General features: G+C 44.5%; 3 protein-coding genes across 3 annotated transcripts; 1 reads left to right on the top strand and 2 right to left on the bottom strand.

Annotated features, from left to right (window-relative positions):
- Nucleotides 1–607: 607 nt before the first annotated feature.
- On the top strand, nucleotides 608–7,641 carry LOC139291865 (integral membrane protein 2A-like). Its single transcript, XM_070913985.1, has 6 exons — nucleotides 608–900; nucleotides 1,318–1,455; nucleotides 3,739–3,924; nucleotides 4,044–4,154; nucleotides 5,160–5,304; nucleotides 6,197–7,641. Exons 1-6 carry the CDS (start codon nucleotides 829–831, stop codon nucleotides 6,289–6,291), a joined length of 747 nt encoding a protein of 248 aa, XP_070770086.1. The 5' UTR covers nucleotides 608–828; the 3' UTR covers nucleotides 6,292–7,641.
- On the bottom strand, nucleotides 7,577–22,479 carry LOC139291684 (uncharacterized). The gene is made up of 4 exons (XM_070913788.1): nucleotides 21,904–22,479; nucleotides 21,302–21,779; nucleotides 9,980–10,200; nucleotides 7,577–8,833 (listed from the first exon to the last, which is right to left on the bottom strand). The coding sequence occupies exons 1-4, from the start codon at nucleotides 22,477–22,479 to the stop codon at nucleotides 8,000–8,002; spliced, it is 2,109 nt and encodes a 702-aa protein (XP_070769889.1). The 3' UTR covers nucleotides 7,577–7,999.
- On the bottom strand, nucleotides 13,952–18,224 carry p2ry10 (P2Y receptor family member 10). Its single transcript, XM_070913983.1, has 4 exons — nucleotides 17,935–18,224; nucleotides 15,704–15,978; nucleotides 15,438–15,618; nucleotides 13,952–15,261 (listed from the first exon to the last, which is right to left on the bottom strand). The coding sequence occupies exons 2-4, from the start codon at nucleotides 15,886–15,888 to the stop codon at nucleotides 14,332–14,334; spliced, it is 1,296 nt and encodes a 431-aa protein (XP_070770084.1). The 5' UTR covers nucleotides 15,889–15,978; nucleotides 17,935–18,224; the 3' UTR covers nucleotides 13,952–14,331.
- Nucleotides 22,480–23,381: the final 902 nt, after the last annotated feature.

Genomic DNA, 23,381 nt, shown 5'->3' with positions numbered 1-23,381 from the left:
CTTAACTTAGTCAGGAGAGTGAAAGCAGAGGAAGCAGGGGACCACCACAGACCAGAGGATTGAGGATATGTGTCAGACATACAGTATGGCCTTGGCACCGGCCTGTGTTTCCACACAGTGCAGTGAAGGCTGGGTACTGTGTGTGTCAGCGTGAGTGGGCAGACACACTGGCAGGTAGTACCCACGCTGAAGGAGGGAGAATATATTTACAGAGTCAGTTTACAGAGTGGAATATTCACAGGGATGAATAGGCTACTTTATACACTCAAAATATGACTTTCATTACATTACAGTGCAGTCAGTGCAACATTGAGTCATGTTTGTGTCATGGGCTGCACAGAATAAAGTAGGTAGAGGTGGACAAGTTTAACTGACAGTGTAATTCAAGTGTTGTGGGATTAGGTTCAGTCTAATGAATGGAACTGATTTTCATTAGAGGAACACATTGGTAGTTTCCACCTGCGGCCACTAGATGGCGCCAAAGTTACACAAGTAACCTCTCAAGAGAGGACACTGGAAGAAATAAACGAGGCAGTAAATGGTTTCAGTGGTCACTGTCTAACCAGCAATAACAGCCGTCGAAATTATCTCGGGCGTCAGCTGTTTGTACATGTTCTGTAGCTTGAAGTTAAAGTAGTTTCTCCAGCTTCCGTTTCGGATGTCGTATTAATCCCCCTCCAGCCACCGGAAGCGCTGGATAAAGCCGAGGTTGCAAAGTGCGTCACAGAGCGGAGCTGCTGAGAGTGAACGGAGCCTGCAGTCCAGCACCGACAGTCTCCCCTCTACTCTGCCTGCACAAGAAACCCGAGCCGACGTCTCCACTCCAGCATGGTGAAGATTGCTTTTAACTCGGCTCTGGCACAGAAGGCGCTGGGCAAAGAGGTGCCAGACTCTGTGAAGGTGAGCTAACGGGGTTTACAGTGCGGCGTCTGAGCCACAGTGAATGTTTTTAGCCTGGTAGCAGGCCTGCAGCGGCCGCGAGCCCTCGGTTGTGACCGTGGACTTCATCTGCGTGTATTTTATATGGTCGTTGTGTGTTCTCTTGCATTTTGCAAATTTGATCTGAAGAGGTTTGCAGGGTCCTTCGCCAAATGCGCGGAGAGCCTCGCTGCACCTGATGCAGCACACAGAGGGACCGCCCATCTTCTGAACAGCTGTTCTGCAGAGGCCAAACAGCGGGATTATAGATCGCCGAGTCAAAGCTGTATGCGTTGAATGTTGATATTTAATGCTAATGCTTAATATTATGATCACTGAAGAGTTGCTGAGAGTATTGCGTAGATATACATGTGTGTGTGTGTGTGTGTGTGTGTTTAGGACCCTGAGCTGGCCTCTGCTCCAGCGGGCAACGAGGGCTCCACAGGTCGCTGCCTGCTCACCCTGCTGGGCATCGCCTTCATCCTCAGCGGGCTCATCGTTGGGGGAGCATGTCTCTATCGATACTTCACCCCAAAGGTAAATATGTGTGTGTGTGCTTGCTTGTGTGTGTGTGTGTGTGTGATGGTGCATATTGTTATTACTAGTGGTATTAGTATTACCATTGTTATTAGAGTTGTAGATGAGCGTTTTATTGATGTAAGACTTGCTGGGTCTACCTGACATATGTGCCACAGGGGATGTGATGTGATCCAATATATCATTTACACAATCAGAATCTGTCCAGGCTGCATAGTGGTTTAAAGTTGCTATATTAACATTAAAAATGCTATTCAGTCAGGATCAGAACACACCAAGAGAGACAATCATGGGATACATGTGCCCAGTCTTTGTCATTGAAGTAACTGCAGCGGTTCAGGATAACCGGGTGGCGTAGTGGTGAGGATGCATGTCATTTACAGTCACTGCAATGTGCAGGGTTTTATTCCAGCTGGAGACCTTTGTCGTCATACCCGTCTCTCTCTTGTCCTGTGTTTCCCGTCTGCATCTACACTGTCACTGCCAGAGAAGAAAAATGTAAAAAGCTGTCTTGCGATGTTAAGAAATGCATAAAAAGTCTTCTGCACATGCACCACCTGATTTAAAGCAATTGAGTTTTTCGCAGCTGCTCCTTTTGGCTGGATAAATCTAAACATAGCACTGCTATTTTTACCTGCTTTTTTACCGTTATTATTATATTTATTAAGGTAGCAGAGCAAACCAGTTTCTTCCACAAGTCATCCTCCCAGCTTTTTTTGTCATAGCCCGAGCCCGAAACCATCTCAGATGCTGTTCTTTAATTCTCTGTGACTTTGACCACCACATGTGGTGGGGAGGGGGGGGGTTGGAAGAATTATTAAGGCGACTTTTCCACTGCTGATGGGACACTCTTCCCTTGGTGGAGAACTACAGTGCTGACTCACTCACTTCCGTCTTCAGGGAAAGTGCACACTTCGCCTTTTTGAATTTTGCTGTGTTGTCAGTGGGAGGGTCTCACATTCAATACAGCATCTCTGTGCCCACAGGGGTTCTTCTCTTATGCAAATTAAGTAAAGCCTTGAATATATTATTAAACTATTAATACAATGCATAAACACCTCCTTAGTTCAAATGAAATGTAACTTTGTTTAGGAGATCCCTCCTACTTACAAATTGTGATATTAAAGACTCAGCATTGTTGTTGCCTTAGTGTTCTGGTTTATTCCTAAATCCTCTATCTTGTTCAAGCAAGCAAGTTTCCTTTAAGCAACAATCTTTTATATTTTTCTAAATATCATATCACATTAGTCACTTGAATTTGATAAAGCAGCATTATGCCACTTCTAGTTGTTCTCCGCTCATTATTATGGTTTGGTTTCCCTCCCAACCTGTATTTTTCTCAGGAGTGTGTGGATTAAATCGTGGCTATTATTCAAACAATTATTAGACTTACATTCAACAGGCAGTGAGAAACTACATCAAGATGGCTGTACATGTCGCCCTGTTTCTGCGCAGTGTGTATTTTGGACAGTTGTTTCCTAACATGTAAGCTATGAAAACGTGTCATAAAACAATGTACCTGCAGAAATACACACAGTAAAAAAACAAGAATTACAGATACAGAAAAAAAGGAAAAAGAATTCAGTGGAGTATTGAGTGTATTTCCTGCCCTCTAGTGGTCAAATATCATTTTAATGTTGCTTTAAGCTTCATCAGCTTTGCTTCTTGGACGAAGTCTCGCCTCTTTTATGTTTCATGATTCCAAAATCTCAAAGATACACTGAGCTGTTGCCACTCATGAGCAAACTGTACTGTACCCAAACTAAACCCAGCATATGCTTTGGCGCCCCCTGGCGGCCTCAGCTTCCTAAACTGCTGCAGTATGGTATTTCTTAGGTGACAGTTGCAGAGCAGTGCAGAGTAATCACTGGCTGCATAGGTGTAAAACCAGTTGAGGCACTTTGCAGGATGCAGAGGCAAAGACCCGCCTCCCCACTTGTTTAAGAATAACAGTGTACCTTGGTGGCAGGTGTTGCTTTTGCTCCTGTGTATAGATGACGAAATGTTGCAGTTTGACGATTCACCTATATACTTCTAGTGCAGCTGGTTCATGCTGACTGTTTGGAGGTTGAAATTCAAGTAGATAAATTGAAGAAAGTGGGGACATTAAAGGAAGTAAATTAAAACATTTCATCCCAAAGTAACACCTTGAAAGTCCAGGAGTGTGTTTTTTCTTCAGCTGACCGACGATATCTGACCAAGGTGGTTATTTTCTGCCCGTATTTGTCTTTCTGTGCATGCAAAGTGATTGATTTTGCTCTCACTCGGGCACGTGTCCTCCAGAGGCTGTATCATGGTGCGATGCAGTTCAGCGACGTGTCGGCCGGAGATGGAGGAGAGAGCCAGCCATACTACCTGCCACGGGTGGAGGAGGAGGTGGAGATCTCTGACAACATGGCCGTCATCAGCGTCCCACCTCCCCGCTTCAGACCTGGAGACCCTGCGTACATCCTCCATGACTTCAACAGGGTAACGCTGAATACCCCACATACTGCACTGTAGATGCGGGTGCGCTCCTGTTAATGTGGTTTAAATTCTTACCTGATTACTTTGCGTGTGTGTGTGTGTGTGTGTGTGTGTGAGAGTAGAAGCTGACAGCATATCTGGACCTGACTCTGAGGACCTGCTTTGTGATTCCACTGAACACCTCGGTGGTGCTCCCCCCTCAGGACCTCATTGACCTCTTCTCACAGCTGATGGTGAGTAGCTTGTGTCCTCAGGATGCAGCTGCCAATAAGAAGAGAGCGAGCTTTGGATGGTACAGGAAAAACTGACACAGTGCTCTCACTCAAGCTCATGCATAAGCCGTAATATTAAGAACTAAATATTACCTGGGGAAATCCAGGGATTTATAATAATTTCAGAGATTTGTCTGTGCTTTAATCCTGTGCAAATCTGACGTGTTTATAATTTGTAAAGTAAAAATGTCCAGCACACATCACCTTCCCCTATTCCAGACAGTCTGGGATATTAGTAACTCTGTATGAATCAGACTGAGTAATCTCCACCCGAATTTAGAGCTCACATTTTTTTTCTCTTTCATTGTCTTTAGATATGTGATATGAAAAAAGGTGTCAGATGAACGCTAAATTAAATCTAAGGTGGAAGAAGTTTTCTTCGCTAAATCTTCAGCGGTGCTTTGAGCTAAATGCTAACATGCTCACAATGACAATGCTATCACGCTGGTGTTAAGCAGGTATAATGTTAACCATGTTTGAAAATTAAATTTTTGAATTCTGATGATGGCGCTAGATGAAAAGTTAAAGAATTGCCATCCCGTGCCAACCCAATTTTGAAAACGTTGTGTTGGTTCATATTTATGTCATGTGCAGGATCAGGAGTTTTAGCGACAGTGGAACATGATCAGCAAGACCAAGTTTTGAGATTCAGTCCCAAGACTGTGCGTAGGCACCGAGAGTTTCGTTTGTTTCAAAAAGTAAACATTTTCGCAGAGTTCTCCCCCCACGACAGGTTGAACAGCATTTGGCGTTTGGTGGGCGGTGGTGCGATCAGCGAATTTCATTATCAAGCATGAGAGTGCAGAAGTTTGGGGATGATTCATTAATTAGACAAAGTCCTTCCCACTCTTTGTTTTCACACTAGGCTGCAGTCGTGTTCTCTGAGCTGCTTTTCGTTTTCAGAAAGACTTGAAGTGTTTTAAGGATATATTATGATTCCTTCATGATCTCGTCTTCTTGTCCCAGTCCGGCTCTTACCGCAGCTACCTGGTGCACGAGGACCTGGTGGTGACGGAGCGTATCGATGATATCAAGCCTCTGGGCTTCTACATCCGCCGGCTGTGTGACGGAAAGGAAACATACAGAATGCAACGCCGCTCCAGCCTGCCAGGTCTGGATGTGCTGGACAGCTAAAACTGACATTTAATCGTGTTTGTTGTTTCCATCATTGTGTAGTAGTTGATGTGCTTTTCAGATGGCAGATAATTAATTTTTTCTAACAAAATGCTTCTCTATTTTAAAGTCAAACTGAAATTTGAATTCTCACTCTGTGGGAGGAATCATCAGCTATGATAATGATGCTGCTGCTATCTTTCAAATGAGGATAAAAACATTTTTGGACATATTTGTGGACACAGTGTCTCTGGGGCTTTATTCATAAATATCTGAGAGCCATTATCAACTCAAATACTCTCGATGTAGATCATTTAAAAGGCGCTGTACACAGACTGTACCCTCTTACTACACAACAACACAAAAGTAGCTAATTTAAGTGTTTCTTCGTCTTTCAGCAAGTCACCACATAGTGTTTGTTATGTACCGTCATTTAAGATGGCTGTCCCTTTTCTTCCTTTAAAGTGGAAGCTAGTTAGCTTAGCTTGTTAACGTTAGCACTGATTCCGACTAGCTTAGACATTACTTTATGCTGATATTATTTCAACACCTGCTGGGTCACTGGCACACTCACCGTTGTGTTCGTCCACACTATGGCAAGGTGGCACGGCTAGCTAGCCAACGTTAGCTGTCTTTCTTTCATGCGTCCAGTTGTGGTGATGGAAAATGACCCGACTGTCAAAACTCATGGCAATGGGTAGTGTTGTGACCTCAGCACGTACGTTACGCTGTGATTCACAGCATGGAGTAACTTAGTAACAGGACTACAGCTATAGCTATGGCTAACGTCGTCAGCCCCTCAGCGAGGTCAACCCGTTGACATTGATATAACAAACTGTTTTTAGTGCCTAATGTTAAACTAATGTGAGCATATCTTTTGTTTCTGTCAGGTGGGGGCATCCAGAAGCGCTCTACGAACGACTGTTTCACCATCCACCACTTTGAGAACAAGTTTGTGACGGAGACCAGGATCTGCAAGGCTTGATGGGAAGGCATGAGCATAGGTCAGAAAGCAAGCGAGTGAGAGAGAGAGTGATAGAGAGAGAGAGAGAGAGAGAGAGAGAGTAGGTGAAGGAGGGAACAACATTTAGCAGAAAGTTACTTTTGTATAAAACTCTAACAATAGTTTTTGCCTCCCCTGCTTTAACCCCAGTGATACGTGAGTTTAAGTTACAGCGTTATATAGCCTAACCCCCCTCCTCTGCTGTATTCCCCTGAACCTGTATAAGTCATAGCTCAAATAAGCACTAGTTAGTCTTGTACCAGCGTCAGCCTGCTTACTAAGGATATACTAAGTTTCATTTGTTATGTTGATTTTTGTTCTGTTATAGCTTCCTGCAGACTTATGCCATCGTTGTAACTGTATTACAACATCCAGTCACCTCCAGACGAGAGTTGTTAGTCCTTCCACTGAATATCCTAGTGATACTGAGAAGTCATTCATATCAGCCCTGTCTGTGCGTCAGCCTACTGTTCCCACAAGAGCAGCCTTGACAAAGATCTACTATATGTTATAGTGTCATACAGCACAAGTCACCCTGGAAATGTATGGTACCGTACAGCTACAGTACACATGTGACATGGTTGTCAGTGTCTTTTATGGATGGTAGCAGAGACGCTCAAGCCCGGAGCTCTCGGTCACCAGTTTTGTAGATATTTCCCAGAGTGCACTGCTGCTCCCAGAGGCCTCTGCTGTCCTGCTGTGTGATGATTTTATGTAATTGATGGTGTCATACCTGACGGTGAACTAGTCCAGCATCCTCTAATGACCTGTGTTTGTGTAGAAACTTCATTTGTGACAATGCACTTGAATGACGGTTGATGAGCTAAAGGAGTGAATAAGCTAAAGGGAAATTTCACCCAATTTGACTCTGAAAAACACTTATTCTTTCTGTTCAGCGTTTTTGAATTCTTATTCATGGATTTGTAGCCCCAGAATTACCTTTACTGACATAGCTGTGATAAGTAGCTTACTGTAAGTTGCTACATGTTTTGCAGAACTCTGTATATTTAGAATTGTCACAGGAACAATACGTTTGTAAAACAAAACCTCAATCAATCTGCATAAAACACTTGTCCTTGATTTTTGAAAGCCCTTAAGGAAAAGTTTTTTTTTAAAAATGGCCTTTTGCCAAATAAATCAGTCAGTGGTTTCCCACTCGATGCCTGCACAGAAAGACAATCAGACAGGAAGTGTGCTTGTAAAAACGTGTTTCTGTCTCAGCTTTTTAATAATAATACTAGAAGATTAGATTAAAAAAACAATGTTGTGTGCAGCTACTGAAATGAACTTCACTTTGTTGTTGAATAAAGTTGCATTTCTTTACCTACTGAATTTATTTGGCTGTTTGCTTATTATTATAGTACAAATGAAAGCAGATCTAGAGGCAAAGTGCAGCTGGTTTGCCTGTGTTCTGTATTTCCTGATGCTTATTAGAGATGTGGGAACAGATGGCAAGTTCATCCTTCATAACAGGAACCGCTCACTCTTCACCGGGGTCATACGAATTTAGAAAGAACAGACACACCTTTTATTGAACTATAAATAGAAAAAAAGTCACATTTTGAAACATACTCCCATATTTTCACATCCTAGTTTGCATCACATTTCCCTAGTTTTACAGAATGCATAGACTTTATCTCAGGGTTTAGTGGTTGAGATTCAACTCTTGGTCCTTCAACAAGAGAGCAATCTAGTCGTCCTCCAAGTCCTGTCCTCCAGTGATACAGGACAGGCGCCTGCTGAAAGTCATGCTCTCTGGTATTTCTGGCTTGCTGAGTCGCCTCCAGAACTCATCTGTTGTGAAATAGTACATGAGAGGGTCCAGGCTGCAGTTCAGGCTGGCCAGGCAGAGCGTGACAGGGTGACATCTCAGAATCAGGTCTCTGAGGGCGCAGCTGCTCAGGGCATTGGCTTTAACCAGGAAGTCCAGGGGCATGGTGACATGGTACGGAGCAAAGCACACTAGGAAGACCACAGCACAGCTTAGCACCATCCTTAACGCCCTCCGCTTCTCCCCTCTGTCATGAATCGCCCCCTCTGTCGGCTCCCGAAGGCTCCCGGCAGTCAGGCAGGTGCAGGCTAACACCAAGATGAGGGGGATGACGAAGCCCAACAGCTCCGCTATGATCAGGAGAAACCAGGCTGCTGGAATACTGACAGTCCTCATGGGCAGCTCTGAGAAACACACCAAGTCGGCAGGCGGGCCGCTGGCCTCTGAGGTGCCGAGACTTGAATGAGAGTTTAGTTCGCTGCTGGGGTTCCTCAGCAGAGGGAAGGGCAGGCAGCACAGGCCGACTAACAGCCAGCCGATGGCACATATAAACAAGTCTCCTTTTCGCCTGGACGAGTTGTACCTCAGCGGGCGCATGATGAGCTCACAGCGACGCACGCTGACGCACACCAGGAAGTAGATGGAGGCGTACATGTTGACATACTTGAGATAGAAGCAGATCATGCAGAGAGAGTGACCAAAGGGCCAGGTGTTGTTCAGGTAGTAGTAGATTCGCAGAGGCAGAGAGAGCACCTGAAGAGAGCAGAGAGTGTCAAGATGGCTGCAGAAGAACTACAAACTAGAGCAGGGCAACATGGCCAGAAATGCTAGAACGAAAAGAACGTTCACATCGTTCGATATCGATAATATCAATCACGATAAATGTCAAATCATTGTTTCATTCTAGTTAAAAGATTGATTTTTGAGTGAGTTTTTTTTTGCTTATTGCGCTCCAAGCCTGTCAGCCACTGTGACGACATGATTGGCTGTTTCTATCGAGGACAATTATATCGAGATAATTATCGTTGTATCACCCAGCCCTGCTACAAACAAACAATAACAAAAAAAACAAAACAAAACTCTGTTATGAATAATATGCTCTTATTGTGTCTTATTCAAATCATGTGGTAGATGTCCGCCTGACTTGACTAACTGCTAACTTTTTGCAGTGATTTTTTGCACAGCTTCTCAAAAGTGAGGAGTTGCTGTTGTTTTCTTTTTTAATCTCTGACTTTTTTGAACAGGTTAAACAGTAACGTTTTATTTTAACCCCTCTCTATATATAAAGAGTCAATAAATGGTTTAGAACATACTATAGCACACTTTATTGTAGTTGTATGCTGAAGTGTTTATTAATGTGTTTTTCAGCACCTATAACTCCTCCTCTGGTGTATAAACTAACATTGGATGACTGACTTTCAAGCTCAACATATCTTGATTTACATGTTTTATTACACAATGTAAACATGTCTGTGTGTTTGAACTATCTTTACAGCTGAATTTCGCTGAGTTATCAATCATTCATGAACTATTTACACACCAGTTATGGATGCTTCATAGGGGAAGTTATAATTGTTGACAAATACATTGATAAACACTTAAACATATATTCAATAATTATGTGTGCTTACAACTACAATATAATGTGTTCAAGTAAGTGTTATAAATGCTTATTAGTGGGTTTAAAGTCAAGCGGTTAATTGGAAAAATAATTCATAATGTCATCGGTAATGACAATAATCACTACCTGCTGCCCTACCATCCAACAGGAAATATCAATGATAAGATCTCTCGTCTAGACTAGAGGTGAGACAAACTGATAAATAGATATTTAAACATGGACTTACATGAATGAAAACCTGGTAAAACAAGCAAATATGAAGTACAGAAGATTCTTACCTGCATCAGGTCGGCCACAGCCAGGTTCATCATGAACAACACAGCCTTCTTGGTTTCTCTGACATAAACCCTGAACACCCAGAGCGCCAGCACGTTACCGAGCAGGCCTGGTGCTAGAATCACGCCGTACACCACTGAATACACATGGTGCTGGTATGTGCGGAGATCGTCGCTGTATGTACAGTTGTGGTTCATCTTAAGCGGATAACCGTTCAGACAAGCTGCCTCATGAACCGACCAGGAGGCTTGTATCAGGAAAGCTGCTGGAGGTCTGGTGATGGACGTGCTTGAGCATCCATGCTGTCCATCAGGGCGAGAGGGAGTTCATGCTTCTTTCAGTGAAGATAAAATGTTGATGTTTCAGACCGCATTTAATCCCAGTTCCCAATCTCTCGCCCAGTGCATAATGGGATAGGTGAAAGCAGGTATCTGTAGAAAACCGGAAGATAGCTGTAAATCAGCTTCTGATGGCAGCATGTTTTGCATGTTGCACACGTAGATATCAGGTTTTAGAAACACATATCACATTGTACAGCACTCTCATCCACACACACACACACACACACACATATGCAAACACACTCACATTCGTCAACCATAGTTGAACTTGTTAAACCAACTGTTTAAATGTGCAGAACATAGATACATTATTTGTGTGTGCATTTTTTGCAGTGCCATTTACAGTAAATATGTGAAAACCCACAGAGAAGTTGATGCTTCTATCACCCACGTAGCGTTCATTGCTGAGCGTCTCCAGCTGCAGGGTGTAAGTCTACAATAAGCTGGTGTGAAGCGCCTCGCAGCGGGGCATTAGTGAAACTAGCGTGTGGTTAGCAGGTCAGACCAAGACAAGCCTGCCCTCTCTAAGTGCTCTCTGTGCTTAGACATGAAGAACAGCTCTTTCTGTGGTTAATCCACCGTTTAAGAAAAAGTGACAGCTACATTATGTTTTTTGACATGCAGCACAAAACTGGGGTATTTTCAGAAGACTTTTTGGTAACCTGATGAACTTTTTAATTTTAGCTTAACGAATGGAAAGGTACAGTAATGTCTGGAACTGAGCTTCCAGCTTGTAGGCGTGACCCACCCACTGCTGTAAACATTAGTGGGTGGGTGCCGGCACAGCATGGGTTTTTTGCCTCAACCCATGTGTAAAACACACAGAATGTGAGCTATGAAGATTCATCCTCTTTTCATACAGCTGTGTCTCTTTTATCATCTGATTGGAAATGTAATTATGGAACAAACTGAAACATTTGAACTATTCAGAACATCATTATTTAAGGAAGTTTGACAAGCAGCAAGGGAACGGGAAAATGTGACAAATAATGATGATGATGCACAATTGTTTAACATCTAACGTGACCTTTTTCCAAACATAGTCCGAGTACGTTACGTTAAGGGAAATGGCGACTTCACTTCAGATGAAGTAGCCTCGATTATTTATTCTGCTGTCAGACTCTGACAGCTCTCCTCTGTGTCCTCTATGTCCTCTGTTACAAGTAAAAGTCCTGCATTTAAAATCTTCCTTGAGTAAAAGTACAAAGTATTATCAGCAAAACGTTCTTTGAATATCAAAGTAAAGTAGTCGTTCTGCAGAGTGCTGTAGTATTAAATATTAACATAAGTCGTTAATACTGATGCATCACTATGTAAGTAGCATTTTTGTATTGTAGCTGGTGAGCTAACTACCTCATAGACTGTTAGGTAGTTAAGTCCAATGGTTCCCAACCCAAGGGCCCAGCCCCCTCCAGAGATAAATCTGAGGGGTCATGAGATGATTAATGGGTGAGGAAAGAAAAATAAATTCTGCCACACAAATTTATGTTCATTTTTTTTTGGGGGGGGGGGGGGGGGGGGACTTTTGACATGACAAGGAGCTCCAACCAGACAATTGGGAGCCACTGATTTAATCATCAACAACGTGCTGTGTTTTATCAGCTTATCATATGGTTCAATGTCAAATCTTAATCTGAAAAGTAACTAGTAACTATCGCTGTAAAATAAATGTAGAGGAATAAAAAGTACAATATTTCCTTTGTGGAAGTATCAAGTATTGGAAATACTCAAGTGAAGTACTTTCCACCACTGCTTCCAGGGGAGGATATTAGCGAGCAGAGGAATTTTGGATCAGTACAGATATAAACTCTTCCACAGCACTCTGGCCTCGGCCTCTGCTCTCTGGCTGCCTCTCGCCCGACTTCACAGCACTCAGAAAAATCTCCCAGTGGACCCTCAGTCCTCAGTCCTCCTTTTAGCTTCACTGACCTTTGACCCTTGTGCGACTGTTTTAGTGTGATTCTTCTCTCGTTACTCTCACTTTTGCACGTACAGTATGCTGCTTCTGTCCGAGGCTGTACATATATGATCTCAAGGGACTTCTTAGTGATGACCAATAGCAGTTTCCTCCTTGCGGCTTAAGGAAATGGTCTCATGGATATAATGATCTATCAGTGCCAGCAAATATGTGATGTCCAGTAGTTACACATTATCTTATTGTGCCAGAAACATCATTGTATGTCTTTGCATCTTGTTGGTGTTTGGGTACACTAAGAAAACGGGGTTAGGGGTTTATGAATTAGTGAATGAATGAGTTATATGACATTTCTCTGTTTCAAGAAATAGCTGCACCCCTACCTTAGGATTCAGCAGTATTAGTCCTCCGATCTTGCCAATGGAAACGCATTATTTCATCCACTGTGATTCATCTCTCTGTGGGTTGTTGGCGCGTTACAGCCTTTCCACTCAGACACGACATCTGGCCTCGTGTATCAGCACCCAAAATGTTGGCAGCGAGCCAGCCCAGGTCCCTCCACGTGTGCTGTCCCAACACACCAAAACATGTCACGATCCCCATCCCAAGGTACTACACACACACGGATACAGACACAGGAAACACACAGGACACCCTGACTCTGGCCCACAGACACTCATTCACACCCTCAGCATAACAGACATTCCTCACGTTGGAGAAACATGCGTGATCCCCCATGAGGCATGACTCAACGCTGAAAGCATCCAGCTGTTACAGCCTCTCGCACACAAAAGCTTCAACTCTAAACTAATCTGTAATTTTGACAATTAGTATCTCACCTCTGTCGTCACACTTGAAGCTGCGTCGCATCAAAAAGCAGAAGGGTGAAGCATCAGCCAACACGCATGTCATCCCCTCCCTCCTCCGTCTCTGCTATTCACTTTCTCTATCCCTCCCTCTCTCTGTCTCACTCTTTTCTCTAACTTTATCTCTTTGTTCTGCCTTCTACTGTCCTTTTCAAAACAAATGGTATTTCCTGTTTTGATTGAAGTGATATCTATATCGGTCTTTCTCTCTGAGGGTCTCTGCTGTACTGAGGGTTTCAGCAGACATAGGGCTTCCTGTGAGTGTGGGGGTGTGGTTTACAAGAATGTTTGACACCATTACTTACTCGCTATTGTTCTGGCTACTTTTCTTTCTTGTGGACGACGTTGTACATCGTAATGTACCAGGACTGAGAGTCAATACTAAAGCTTTTTGGGGGCTTTTTTTAAAAACATTATCTCACATATTTCACAACATGATGTGTTCAGTTGCTAAACAGCAGACACAATTTGATGCAATGCAGCTGTATGACAGCAACAAAAAAAAAAGTTTGTGTTTTTTGGCGAGTAAATCAGACACCTGGCAGTTTTTCCTATGGTGGGCTGCATACATCTGCCGAGGGGGGGTAGCCTCAGACTTGGGTTTAGCAGATGCAAAAGGAGGCGGGTGGGTGGGGGGTAGCTTTCAGTTTAAAAGCCAACCTCAGAGCCTGGCAGTTACTGGTTTTTCAGAGCTGTCGCAACTGCTGCCAACTGTCTTCACCACTTTGCATTGTGAGAGGAAGTACAGCAAAAAAAGGAGGTGACGCTTGTTTTTCTTTGCTGTCAGCCAGATGAAACCTCATCATGAAGGGATCTTAGATACACAATACAGACAAACATCACAGCACCAGATGAGACAGAAAGAGCAGACTTGCCTTTATTTACAGCACATTTACATACAGCTTTGTAATTTAGGATATAGCTTATTCTAAGTTGTTTTACTAAATATGGACACCAAGCTGTGGGTTCTGTACATGATGATATCCACACATCATCTCAGCTGCTGATTGACGATGTTTGTCCTAAAGTGCCGTCCTCCGGGAGGTTCCTCACATTGAGGTCAAAGCTCTTTGTGTCAGTTTGTATTCATGTCACAGCTGTGACATGTGAAATCATCTCGTTGTCCAACATGGATCTTGTCAGTCTGTTTTCAAGTTTGACAGAAAGCATCATGGAGACGCATCTGTTTAGCTGTGTCCCTCCCTGAGGGAGAAGAACAAATGTGAATAATGCTACTCCCTGTCTGAGCAGCTACTCTCCATGCTCGTCAGTCTGTGCTGCGCGGGACGCTGGGTCGGGGAGCTGATCGGGGAGGAGAGGAGCGAGGCCGTGAAGGAGGAGGTGCGCCTTGTGAGGTGCAACCTGAACTCGGCTGTTAGAAAGTAATAGAGCAGAGGGTTGAGGCAGCAGCTCAGGCTCGCCAGGCACAGGGACACCGGGTGGAACTGACGCACGGCCACCCTCGTCGCACAGTGGGACACTATGTCCTGCGACACCATCAGATAGAGCAGGAAGTTGACGTGGTAGGGGGCAAAGCAGAACAAGAAGAGGGCCGAGCAGCTCAGCACCATCCGTAGAGCACGCCGCTTCTCACCGCTTGTCTGATATTTATCCTGAGCCTGAGAGTTGGAGGTGACTGACTGGAGTCGGCTGCATCCTGAGGAGTTGAGAGTGGGCGGGTTTTGCTGATCCTGGATCTGTCTTTGGTTGAGGGACTGGGCGATGCGGAAGGAGCTGTAACTGATGCAGGCCAAAGGAATCAAAAAACCAAACAGCTCGGCGAGAGCTATCATGGAGACCATCAGAGAGAGGGGCAGACGGCGCATGGGCAAATCTTTAAAACAGCCGTCTTTGGAGACAGGCCTCGTACCGCTGGGGCTTGTACCCAGAGGGGGCACGTAAATCTTGGTGTAACCTGAGGGATGCTGGGTAGAAATGGCATCCAGAGAATTGGACATGTTATAGACTGTCTGTGTGCCGAAGCTGGGACTGCTGCTGCTGCTGCTGCTGCTGCTGCTGCTCCGCATCACAATGAAAGGCGAGCAGGCCAGGCCAACCACCACCCACACTGTGATGCTGATCAACAGGTCATAGCGCCGCCTCCACTGGCGAGCGGAGAACGGATTGAGCAGGAAGACACACCTCTGCACGCTGATACACACCTAGAAACAGGAAGACATAGTGACGTGAAAATTAGCAAGCAGATTTAGAGCCACAGGAAGTACATTTGAAGAACTGAGGAGAAGGGAGTCACGGGCTAGGAACCTAATGACTTCCTGTTTTTCCCAAAGTTAATGCATTGACATTTGACTCCTTTTGCATAGATGAGAAAGCTTACCAGGAACACTATGGCGGCGTACATGTTGAGGTACTTGAGGTAGAAGCAAAACAAGCAGATGCCTCGTCCGAAGGGCCAGGTGTGTGTGAAGTAATAATAAACCCTGAGGGGCAGCGAGAGGATGTGGGCCAGGTCTGCCAACGCCAGGTTTATCATGAAGATCACCGTCTTTGTCTTCTTACTGAGGGGCAACATGCGGAAGAAGTTCTTAGCGTATGTCCGAGAATGCGTTTGACGCTTGACATGTGTGTGTTTTGTGTGAGTACCTGATGTGTCTGCAGAGGACCCAGAGGGCGGTGGTGTTGAGCAGCAGCCCAGGGATGAACATCAGCAGGTAGAAGTAGGTGTACATCTTGTCCATGCTCTGTTCCCAGACGGTCATATTGTCGTTACATTGTGAGGAGGAGTTGGCCAGGGACCCCCCCCAAGATCCAGACGTATTCAGAGTCATCCCCTCTTTCACACAGACACTGGTGACATAATTCAACTACCTTTTTCCTTTGGTCAATCCTTCATCTCTTTACTCAGACACCCTGAACACCTGAGAGAGAGAAAAAGGAGAGTTGATGGAACAAACGCTCCAAACAAAAAAACAACTGCCGCTTTTACTGTAATAACCTTTGTAAAGATTTAACGAATGGCTTTTAACATTAATAATGATTTAATAATGCTTTATGGATATGTTATAAGCTATTAATAAGGACAACACTACAGTTGCCAGGTTGTAAAAAATCTCTTTGGCTGGTGGTTGGCAAAACAATCTCATCTCAAGGTCAATTAGTAGCTTTTCCATCATAAAACACAATCTCCCTCAGCAGATAAAGTTTGCCCAGTTGTCTCGGAATTGTATAATATCCCAATGTCTATCTTTCTGATCATTTGAAGGACTTCTCGTCCATGTTGGCTCAAAAGCTGCGATTGAAAAGTTCACTCCTTAACTTGGAAACAGCAGTTGGCTGTTTTGTCAGCTGCTGTTTCCAGTTTCTAAAATGAACTTTCAATCTCATCGTTGCCAGGTGTTTATCCTCCACTGGCATGACACACTATTTTCTTTTGTTCATCAGGAAGACCCCTCCAATGGACTGTTGGACAACTTACCTTCTGGAAAAAAAAGGCTGCGGGGCGTCTAAGCCACATTCCATTTTTAACAACTTGGTATACATTTACATCTGCAGACTTGATGGGCTGTGTCTGCAGTTTCAAATGTGAGGAAGCCATTAATAAAGCTGTTATGAGTTTCACACTTTCTAATAAGCCATCAAGTCTACGCTTACAGATACAGTTACAGTTATATACAAAAGTCTACAGTTGTAAATATCATTAAGTGGTTCATAAATGTATTGTGTTCCAGATGCAGCCTTTTTTTTGGAGTGGTCTTCCTGATGAACTAAAGAGCTGGTGGAGGATAAAAAACAGCCAATGAGATTTTTCCCAACCTGGAAACCCCAAAAGTTGTTCTTACTAATGGCTTATAGCTGAAGCATTTGACAAATATTAATAATTAGTTGCAACTCACTGTCTTATGAGAAAGTGGTGCCCAAATATTACATATTATCACAGAAAACAAATTAAATACTAAATTCCTGTACTTCGTAAATGTAACAGGCAATGTGCAGCAACCTACCTCAAAATGATTTGACCCTGTATCATCCTGCTATGGCGTATTTTTTGACTGTGCAATGTATTCGCAGGGCGCCAAATTCAATAGGTTTATGAAAACTACTGATAGAAAGTGCAATAAATCAGAGATGTCTCTGCGTGGCAAAAGATTGCAGCAGGAAACCAGTAACTCCGCTTATCACTTCAGCATCGCCCTTCCTTCTGCCATCAAGACGAGAGGCCACACCCTTCCTCTGCCAGTCCCAGAGGTGAAAGAGAGAAACAGCAACAGTTTTGTTGCTGCTCTACTGTCATTTCGACCAGTTTCGACTCTTGCTCCTATTGGCTGTTAGGGCTATCAGTACGCCACAGTCATGCCCTCACGTTACCTGTGCAGTTAAGAGTTGCAGTAACAGTAACATAGTAACAGCATCACCCTGAGACTTGAGTTTAAGGAAGTAATACGCACGTCAACTTTTGTGGGAACTAATGGGGATAAATTGGCGACTTGCATTTCTGCAGCACTGTGAAAAAAACATGTCACTTTGAAAACACAGTTTCTCTAACTCTATGTCAAATCATTGATTACATTTCAAAACAATTACAACAAATAAGTCTGCCACAACAACAATAACAATATTGACAACAATAAACTTTACTTTAACTTTACATTTTACTAATTTGACTTTAATTGTGCCTATAACATGAAACCCGTAATGTGCACACACTGATACATTTAGATTTTCCGTCAAATGCTAAGTGAAAGAGGATTTAAGAACAGACCTCCTATCATCAGCAAAATGTGAAGCGAGAGTTTGACCACAAATGTTCAGACAAAGAACATCTGTGTGACCGCCTCACAGACATTATTTCTCCAAACAAAAACATGCGTCATTACCTTGTGCTTCTCCCTGTGCGATCAGCGTGGAGGTGGAGAGGTCAGAGCCAGGAGTGACCACCAGTGACAGCATGCTCCAGCAGTTTCACACTCCTCTGCAAACGGCCGGCCGAGGCACAAACGCACTCTCCTCCTCGAGCTGCACAGTTGCAAATGGGGTCAACAGCGAGCCTTCCTGCCGCACTTTAGCAGCAGAGAGAAAAAAAACCTGCCCGTGTGTGCATGTGAAGTCAGCATTAACCACCAATGATGTGGTTTCTGTTTGAATGTGTAGTCGCATGAGGTGATGGCGTCTGGTGTGGGTTGTTCTCAGACTCATCTGGCTCTCCGCTTCTTGGGTTTTGTGATGAGGGGAAGGGGAAGCTCTGTCCTCATGCATGTGAGTGCTTTTCTGCCATTTGCTACGTCACAGAGGCCCTAGCAACACAGCCAAAACTTCAGATGCACGCAGTGCTGTGCCCGCAGACGTGGGTGAGTGTGTGGTTCAGAAAAACAAAATGACACTTACACTTGCATTCATCTAAAAGAAGACAGATGGGGAGGCAGATGTTAGCTTCTCTTACCTCTGAAATGTTGGTGGTCTGGTCAGTGTGGTCAGTTGTATACACACGTCTGCACTGTTATACTGTATTGTAGTGTTGTAATGTCTCAATTTGCATCCTGCAATGTTCAGAGTTGTGACAAAAATGCAAGCGTTCATCCGCTTCCCCTATCAGATGCCACACTTCCTTATTTATAGCTGTTGCTTATCAGAGCAATCATTTTGTGAGGTGGATTTGTGTGTAGATGTCAGAAGTTTCATGTGTGCTTTAGTCCTCTAAAGCTTCTAAAAGGCTTGACTTTTTTTTCCCTGGGGATACTGATAGTGAGAATAGGTTATTTGCACTTTATGCTTATGGTTTCAGTTGTTTGGCATCTATAAAAACGTGTCTCTAAAATGCAAAGCCACAGTTCAGCGTAATGGCAGTGGCCTGATTCAGCCTGTTAGTTTCACACCACAGGGTGCATGTGAAGTCACACCCAGAGAGGATGACTTGGAACAGGTTCCCAGGCACCTGCGTGGCCCCTGTGAAGCTTCCTGTGTCACTACAGGGTGGTTTCAGTTCAAGAGACAGGCTGACTGTCAGCAAACATGTAGAACACACGATAGTTAATGGTCACCAGAGTCTATTCTGGTGTTTTCACTACAATTATTGTTCTAACTGATGCCCACTAGGGGTCAGAACAGGCCAATACTCACAGTTTACTGAGGACTGCTCCTTTAAAGGACACGTTTGAAGGGTTGAGTGTCTTCTGCTGCACATTCTTGACGTGAACCACTCATGGGGTAAAGGCCAGTTGTTGCATATTTTTCTACACTCCCACTCCTCTTATTTCCCGCTCTGCAGTACTTCTCTCCACTCCAACATGTCAGTCCTCCTCTCTGCTACCCTTGACCTCAAAATCCCTGAGTCCATCTACTGTCGTCTGTCTGTCTCTGCTGCTAGATGCACATGGTCACATCACTCACACTACCAGAGAGGCCTACTAGGATTACCACATATTTTTCTTTTTCTCTTTCTCGCACTCTGGACATACCACTGCTGCAGGTATATGGAGGCCTTTTGCATTCCTGAGTATGGCCATGAATTTCTGACTCTGCATGGCTCTATGAAAGAATGGATAAACAACTTGTACTAACATCTTGCATAATGTCCCAGACAGAAATTGGTTCCCCTCTCCAGCAGGAGCATGTAGCATGCATACAGAAGCATAGAGACAACCCTGCTGCCGGTCCTTACAGTAGCTCAATGCACTGTCACTGTTAAAGGCTAACACACAAGCAAGCCCGGGAACTTGGCAGAGCTAAACAGTCACAATAGCTCTCTGAGCTTCTTTCTGCTTTCACTGACTGTGCTGTTTACTCCCTGGCATTTTGTTGCACATTTGATTCCATTTCATGGAATCCATCCATTTCATCTTACTGTCAGTTAGCAAGCTCGTCAGCTCGGTCGCTAACAGGAAAGTTCATACTTTAATCAAAAGAAGCATTTGTACCATCGACTCCTGTCTCACAACTATCTGCAAACACTTACAATCTGACAGAGGGGGCGTAAATAAAAGTGCAACACAGCTAATAAGCTAAGAAGCTACGACTCTCTAGCTCTCCATTCAATCAAAGCAGTCAAGATGGTTAGCTATCGGTCAACGACGCAAAGCCAGAGTTAGTTAGAGTTAGTTTCCCATTACAATGAATTTGATTTCAATGCGATTTTGCAGTTTGTGGTCTCCACTGGGGTCCTGCGTGATATAATTCATACATGCCAACTCAGCAAACTCCTGGATCTACTGACTAATGCCATTACTGTTGTGCGCTTCGTGCAGTGCGACACAAACACGATGATTTGGGGTATTTAGTACTCTGGAGTGTGTGCACATTGCTGTGTGTAAGAGACTTTGAGCAGATCTGCAGTCTAAGGCCAGATTAAGACAGAGAGACCTCATTCAGAAGCAAACAATGGACCATTGCTCCAGTCATAATAAGCATTTGGCCTGTGACACAGCACACAGGCCAAGGTCCTCGACTGGGTCAAAGCTGCCCTCTGCTCCGAGAACAAGACAGCACTGACTGCTGGATGAAAATGAGGACCAAGGAAGAGAAACTCCTCCATGAGTTCAAACCTACAGTCACGCTGACAAAGGCCAGCACAGAGTGTGTTTGACCGAACCAACAGGCGCGAGGCGGGGGACAGGAATAATAAATGCAGCCACGAAAGCAATTCAAAACAGACATTTAATGGCCTCGAAGTTCAACATGAGACACATTTAACTCAGCGCGCTGCTGTGTTATAATAACAATGGTTCTCACCACACTAAAGAGTGTCATAACATTAATGTCTAAAATTATATAATGTACTTTGAAAGCTCGGACTTCATAACAATAAAACTTAAAGGCTCAGTGTGTTACAAAAGTACTAAACAGCATATTTCAACAAAGTGGATGGAAATCTCCATCTTATCCACAATCCAGTGCATTTGTAAGTGTTTGTGTGTGTTAAGCCTGAGTGATGATGTGCTCGAGTCTCTTTTAGAGGCTCTGCGTGTCTCTGGACAATAGTCCCAGTGTGGCTGGGTTTTTGGTCCCCGTAGCGTTCACTCATAATAAACACACACAGATACATTCCTCTGCTCTCCATTGGTGGATTAATCCGTAAAGCCCAGGCCATACCTCAGGACTTACCTCAGGACTTAACTAATCTGCTGAGTTATGCGTTTGTCACTTCCAGGACCAAACAGCTGATTGCTTTATTTTTGAAAATCCAGGGCTCCTGTCGAACCCACCTTGTCCTTCTTTACCCCTGTTCATCTCTGCTGAGTCAGAACTGACTCTCAGACATCTTTGAGTCTTTCCCATTGCTGGCCGGAGTGTGTGTGTCTCTGGGGAGAGTGTTTGCTGTGTCCTGGGTCTCAGTGTCGCTGCGGGGGATGCTCTCGGGCCGGGAGCCGGACCCTTTGCCTCCCATTGTCAAGCTTTTCTGGAAGCTCTCTGAGGTGAAGTAGTAGACAACGGGGTCCAGGCAGCAGTTGAGGCTGGCCAGGCACAGAGTGATGGGGTAAAGAGTTCGGGCAAAGCGCTCCACAGCGCAGTTAGCCAGGGCCTGGGTCCGCACCAGGGCGTACAGGAAGAGGATGGAGTTATATGGGACAAAGCAGATGATGAAGATGGCCAGATGGACCAAAATCATCCGTAGGACACGTCTCTTGCTGTCACAGCCACGACCGACAGTCACCGGACGTCGCAGCGTCCTCAGAACAAGAGAGGAACATACCAAGTTGGCCAGGAGGGGGAGAAGGAAGCCCACAATCTGGGAAATAAATAAGAACCGTAACCAAACTTTGTGTAAAAGTGGAACATCACTGCTATGACTCTAGTTAGCTGCATAAATCGTGTGTGTGTTAACACGTATGAGTCTGTCTCTCGTCACTCACCTCGATGAAGATGGTGATTTTGGACAGGTAGGTCCTCCAGGTGCTCTTGGAGAAGCCCTCAAAGCATGTGGTGGCTCTGTTTGTGCTGTTAATGGTGGAGAAGAAGGTCACGGATATCCCTCCTCCTACGATGGTCAGCCACACGGCCGCACACACCAGCGCCGCGTTCCTGCGCGTGCGGATGGAGCGGGAGCGGAAAGGATAGACGATCGCCAGGAAGCGGTCTACGCTGATGCAGGTGAGGAAGAGCATGCTGCCGTAGATGTTGGTGATGAAGGCTGTTCCCGATACCTTACACAGTCCATCTCCGAATGGCCAATGGCGGTTAACATTGTAGAAGACCTTGAATGGCAGCGTAAACACAAAAACCAAATCGGATAAAGCTAAATTAGTCATAAACATTGTGGTCTCGTTGCGCATCTTCATCCGGAAGCAGAACACAAAGAGGGCCGCACAGTTGGTGATCAGGCCTAACACAAAGACCACACTGTAAACCACCGAGTACAAGTTGTACTTGAAGGAGTCGTCTATGCCGCAGTCCTCCATTCCGGTCTCGTTGAGCACCAGGCTAGCCATGGTGACAGTTTAAACGACGGGGGAGGGGGCTCCACAGAAAAAGGGGTACACCAAAGCCGTCAGGAAGGCGGGGGGCAGATATCTGGGGATCGGAGGTGTCAGCAGGGGATCCACCAGTCAAGTCCCCTCCGAGTCATCGTGGACTTTCAGACACACAAATGGGAGGCAGAGAGAGTCAGGATGCACGCCTGCAGGGCTGGTCAGTCATCCTGTGGAGAGAAGAGGAAGAGCACACAGTCACTTCCTCACTATAAAAGTTACAGACCAAAAAGCAAACAACTCCAGGCCTCCACAAGATGAAGCATATGGCGCACCTTTTCGTCTGTGTTACACAGACTGGAATCTTCAATGTAGCACGCAGGAGCCAGAACTGTTGGATATTTTCAACATTAGATTTGATTAAACCATTTAACTTTATACTCTTGATTTCGACCAACATCCGATATTTTTTTATAACATTAATCAGTGTGTCTTACACTGGCCACAGTAAAGCAAAGTAAAAATGGTGTACAAACTAAATAATTCGCAGAGAAGGAAAATATATCAGAAATGCTTAAAAATCCACAATATAACTACTTTTTAGTCCATTTTCAGGGTTGGCGTAGCCGTAACATTCAATGTTTTTTGCACATTTGTCAGTGTGTGTTGGCCTTTATGCAGTTCATGTGTTATCAGGTGAGTATAAATAAAGTCTCATCTGTCCACAGGGCTTTAGTTCACATGGCAGTGTGGCATGCGGCCCTCAGGCCATCATCAGGACTGTGAGAGGCTGCCAGAGACAGAAACATGTACTGCAGATTAGGAGGTAACACTTCAGCTGCATTCATTCATGAGCCAATGTTGAACAGCCCAAGGTAAACTCCAAGTACAGAAAGTATCTAAGCTCCCACTGGAGGTAAATA

This window comes from Enoplosus armatus, chromosome 10 (assembly GCF_043641665.1).
Source record: "Enoplosus armatus isolate fEnoArm2 chromosome 10, fEnoArm2.hap1, whole genome shotgun sequence".
Taxonomy (NCBI): Eukaryota; Metazoa; Chordata; class Actinopteri; order Centrarchiformes; family Enoplosidae; genus Enoplosus; species Enoplosus armatus.
Note: the sequence above shows the minus strand (reverse complement) of the source record. Positions and strands in the feature narration are given on the sequence as shown.

Coding starts and splice junctions, on each gene's coding strand:
- LOC139291865 (XM_070913985.1), top strand. CDS start 829: ATGGTGAAGATTGCTTTTAACTCGGCTCTGGCACAGAAGGCGCTGGGC. Junction 1,456..3,738: donor ATCGATACTTCACCCCAAAG/GTAAATATGTGT, acceptor CGTGTCCTCCAG/AGGCTGTATCATGGTGCGAT. Junction 3,925..4,043: donor TCCTCCATGACTTCAACAGG/GTAACGCTGAAT, acceptor GTGTGAGAGTAG/AAGCTGACAGCATATCTGGA.
- LOC139291684 (XM_070913788.1), bottom strand. CDS start 22,479: ATGGCTAGCCTGGTGCTCAACGAGACCGGAATGGAGGACTGCGGCATA. Junction 21,780..21,903: donor AAATCACCATCTTCATCGAG/GTGAGTGACGAG, acceptor TTTATTTCCCAG/ATTGTGGGCTTCCTTCTCCC. Junction 8,834..9,979: donor CTGTGGCCGACCTGATGCAG/GTAAGAATCTTC, acceptor TGCTCTCTTCAG/GTGCTCTCTCTGCCTCTGCG.
- p2ry10 (XM_070913983.1), bottom strand. CDS start 15,888: ATGACTCTGAATACGTCTGGATCTTGGGGGGGGTCCCTGGCCAACTCC. Junction 15,619..15,703: donor GTCCTCTGCAGACACATCAG/GTACTCACACAA, acceptor GTTGCCCCTCAG/TAAGAAGACAAAGACGGTGA. Junction 15,262..15,437: donor ACGCCGCCATAGTGTTCCTG/GTAAGCTTTCTC, acceptor TCCTGTTTCTAG/GTGTGTATCAGCGTGCAGAG.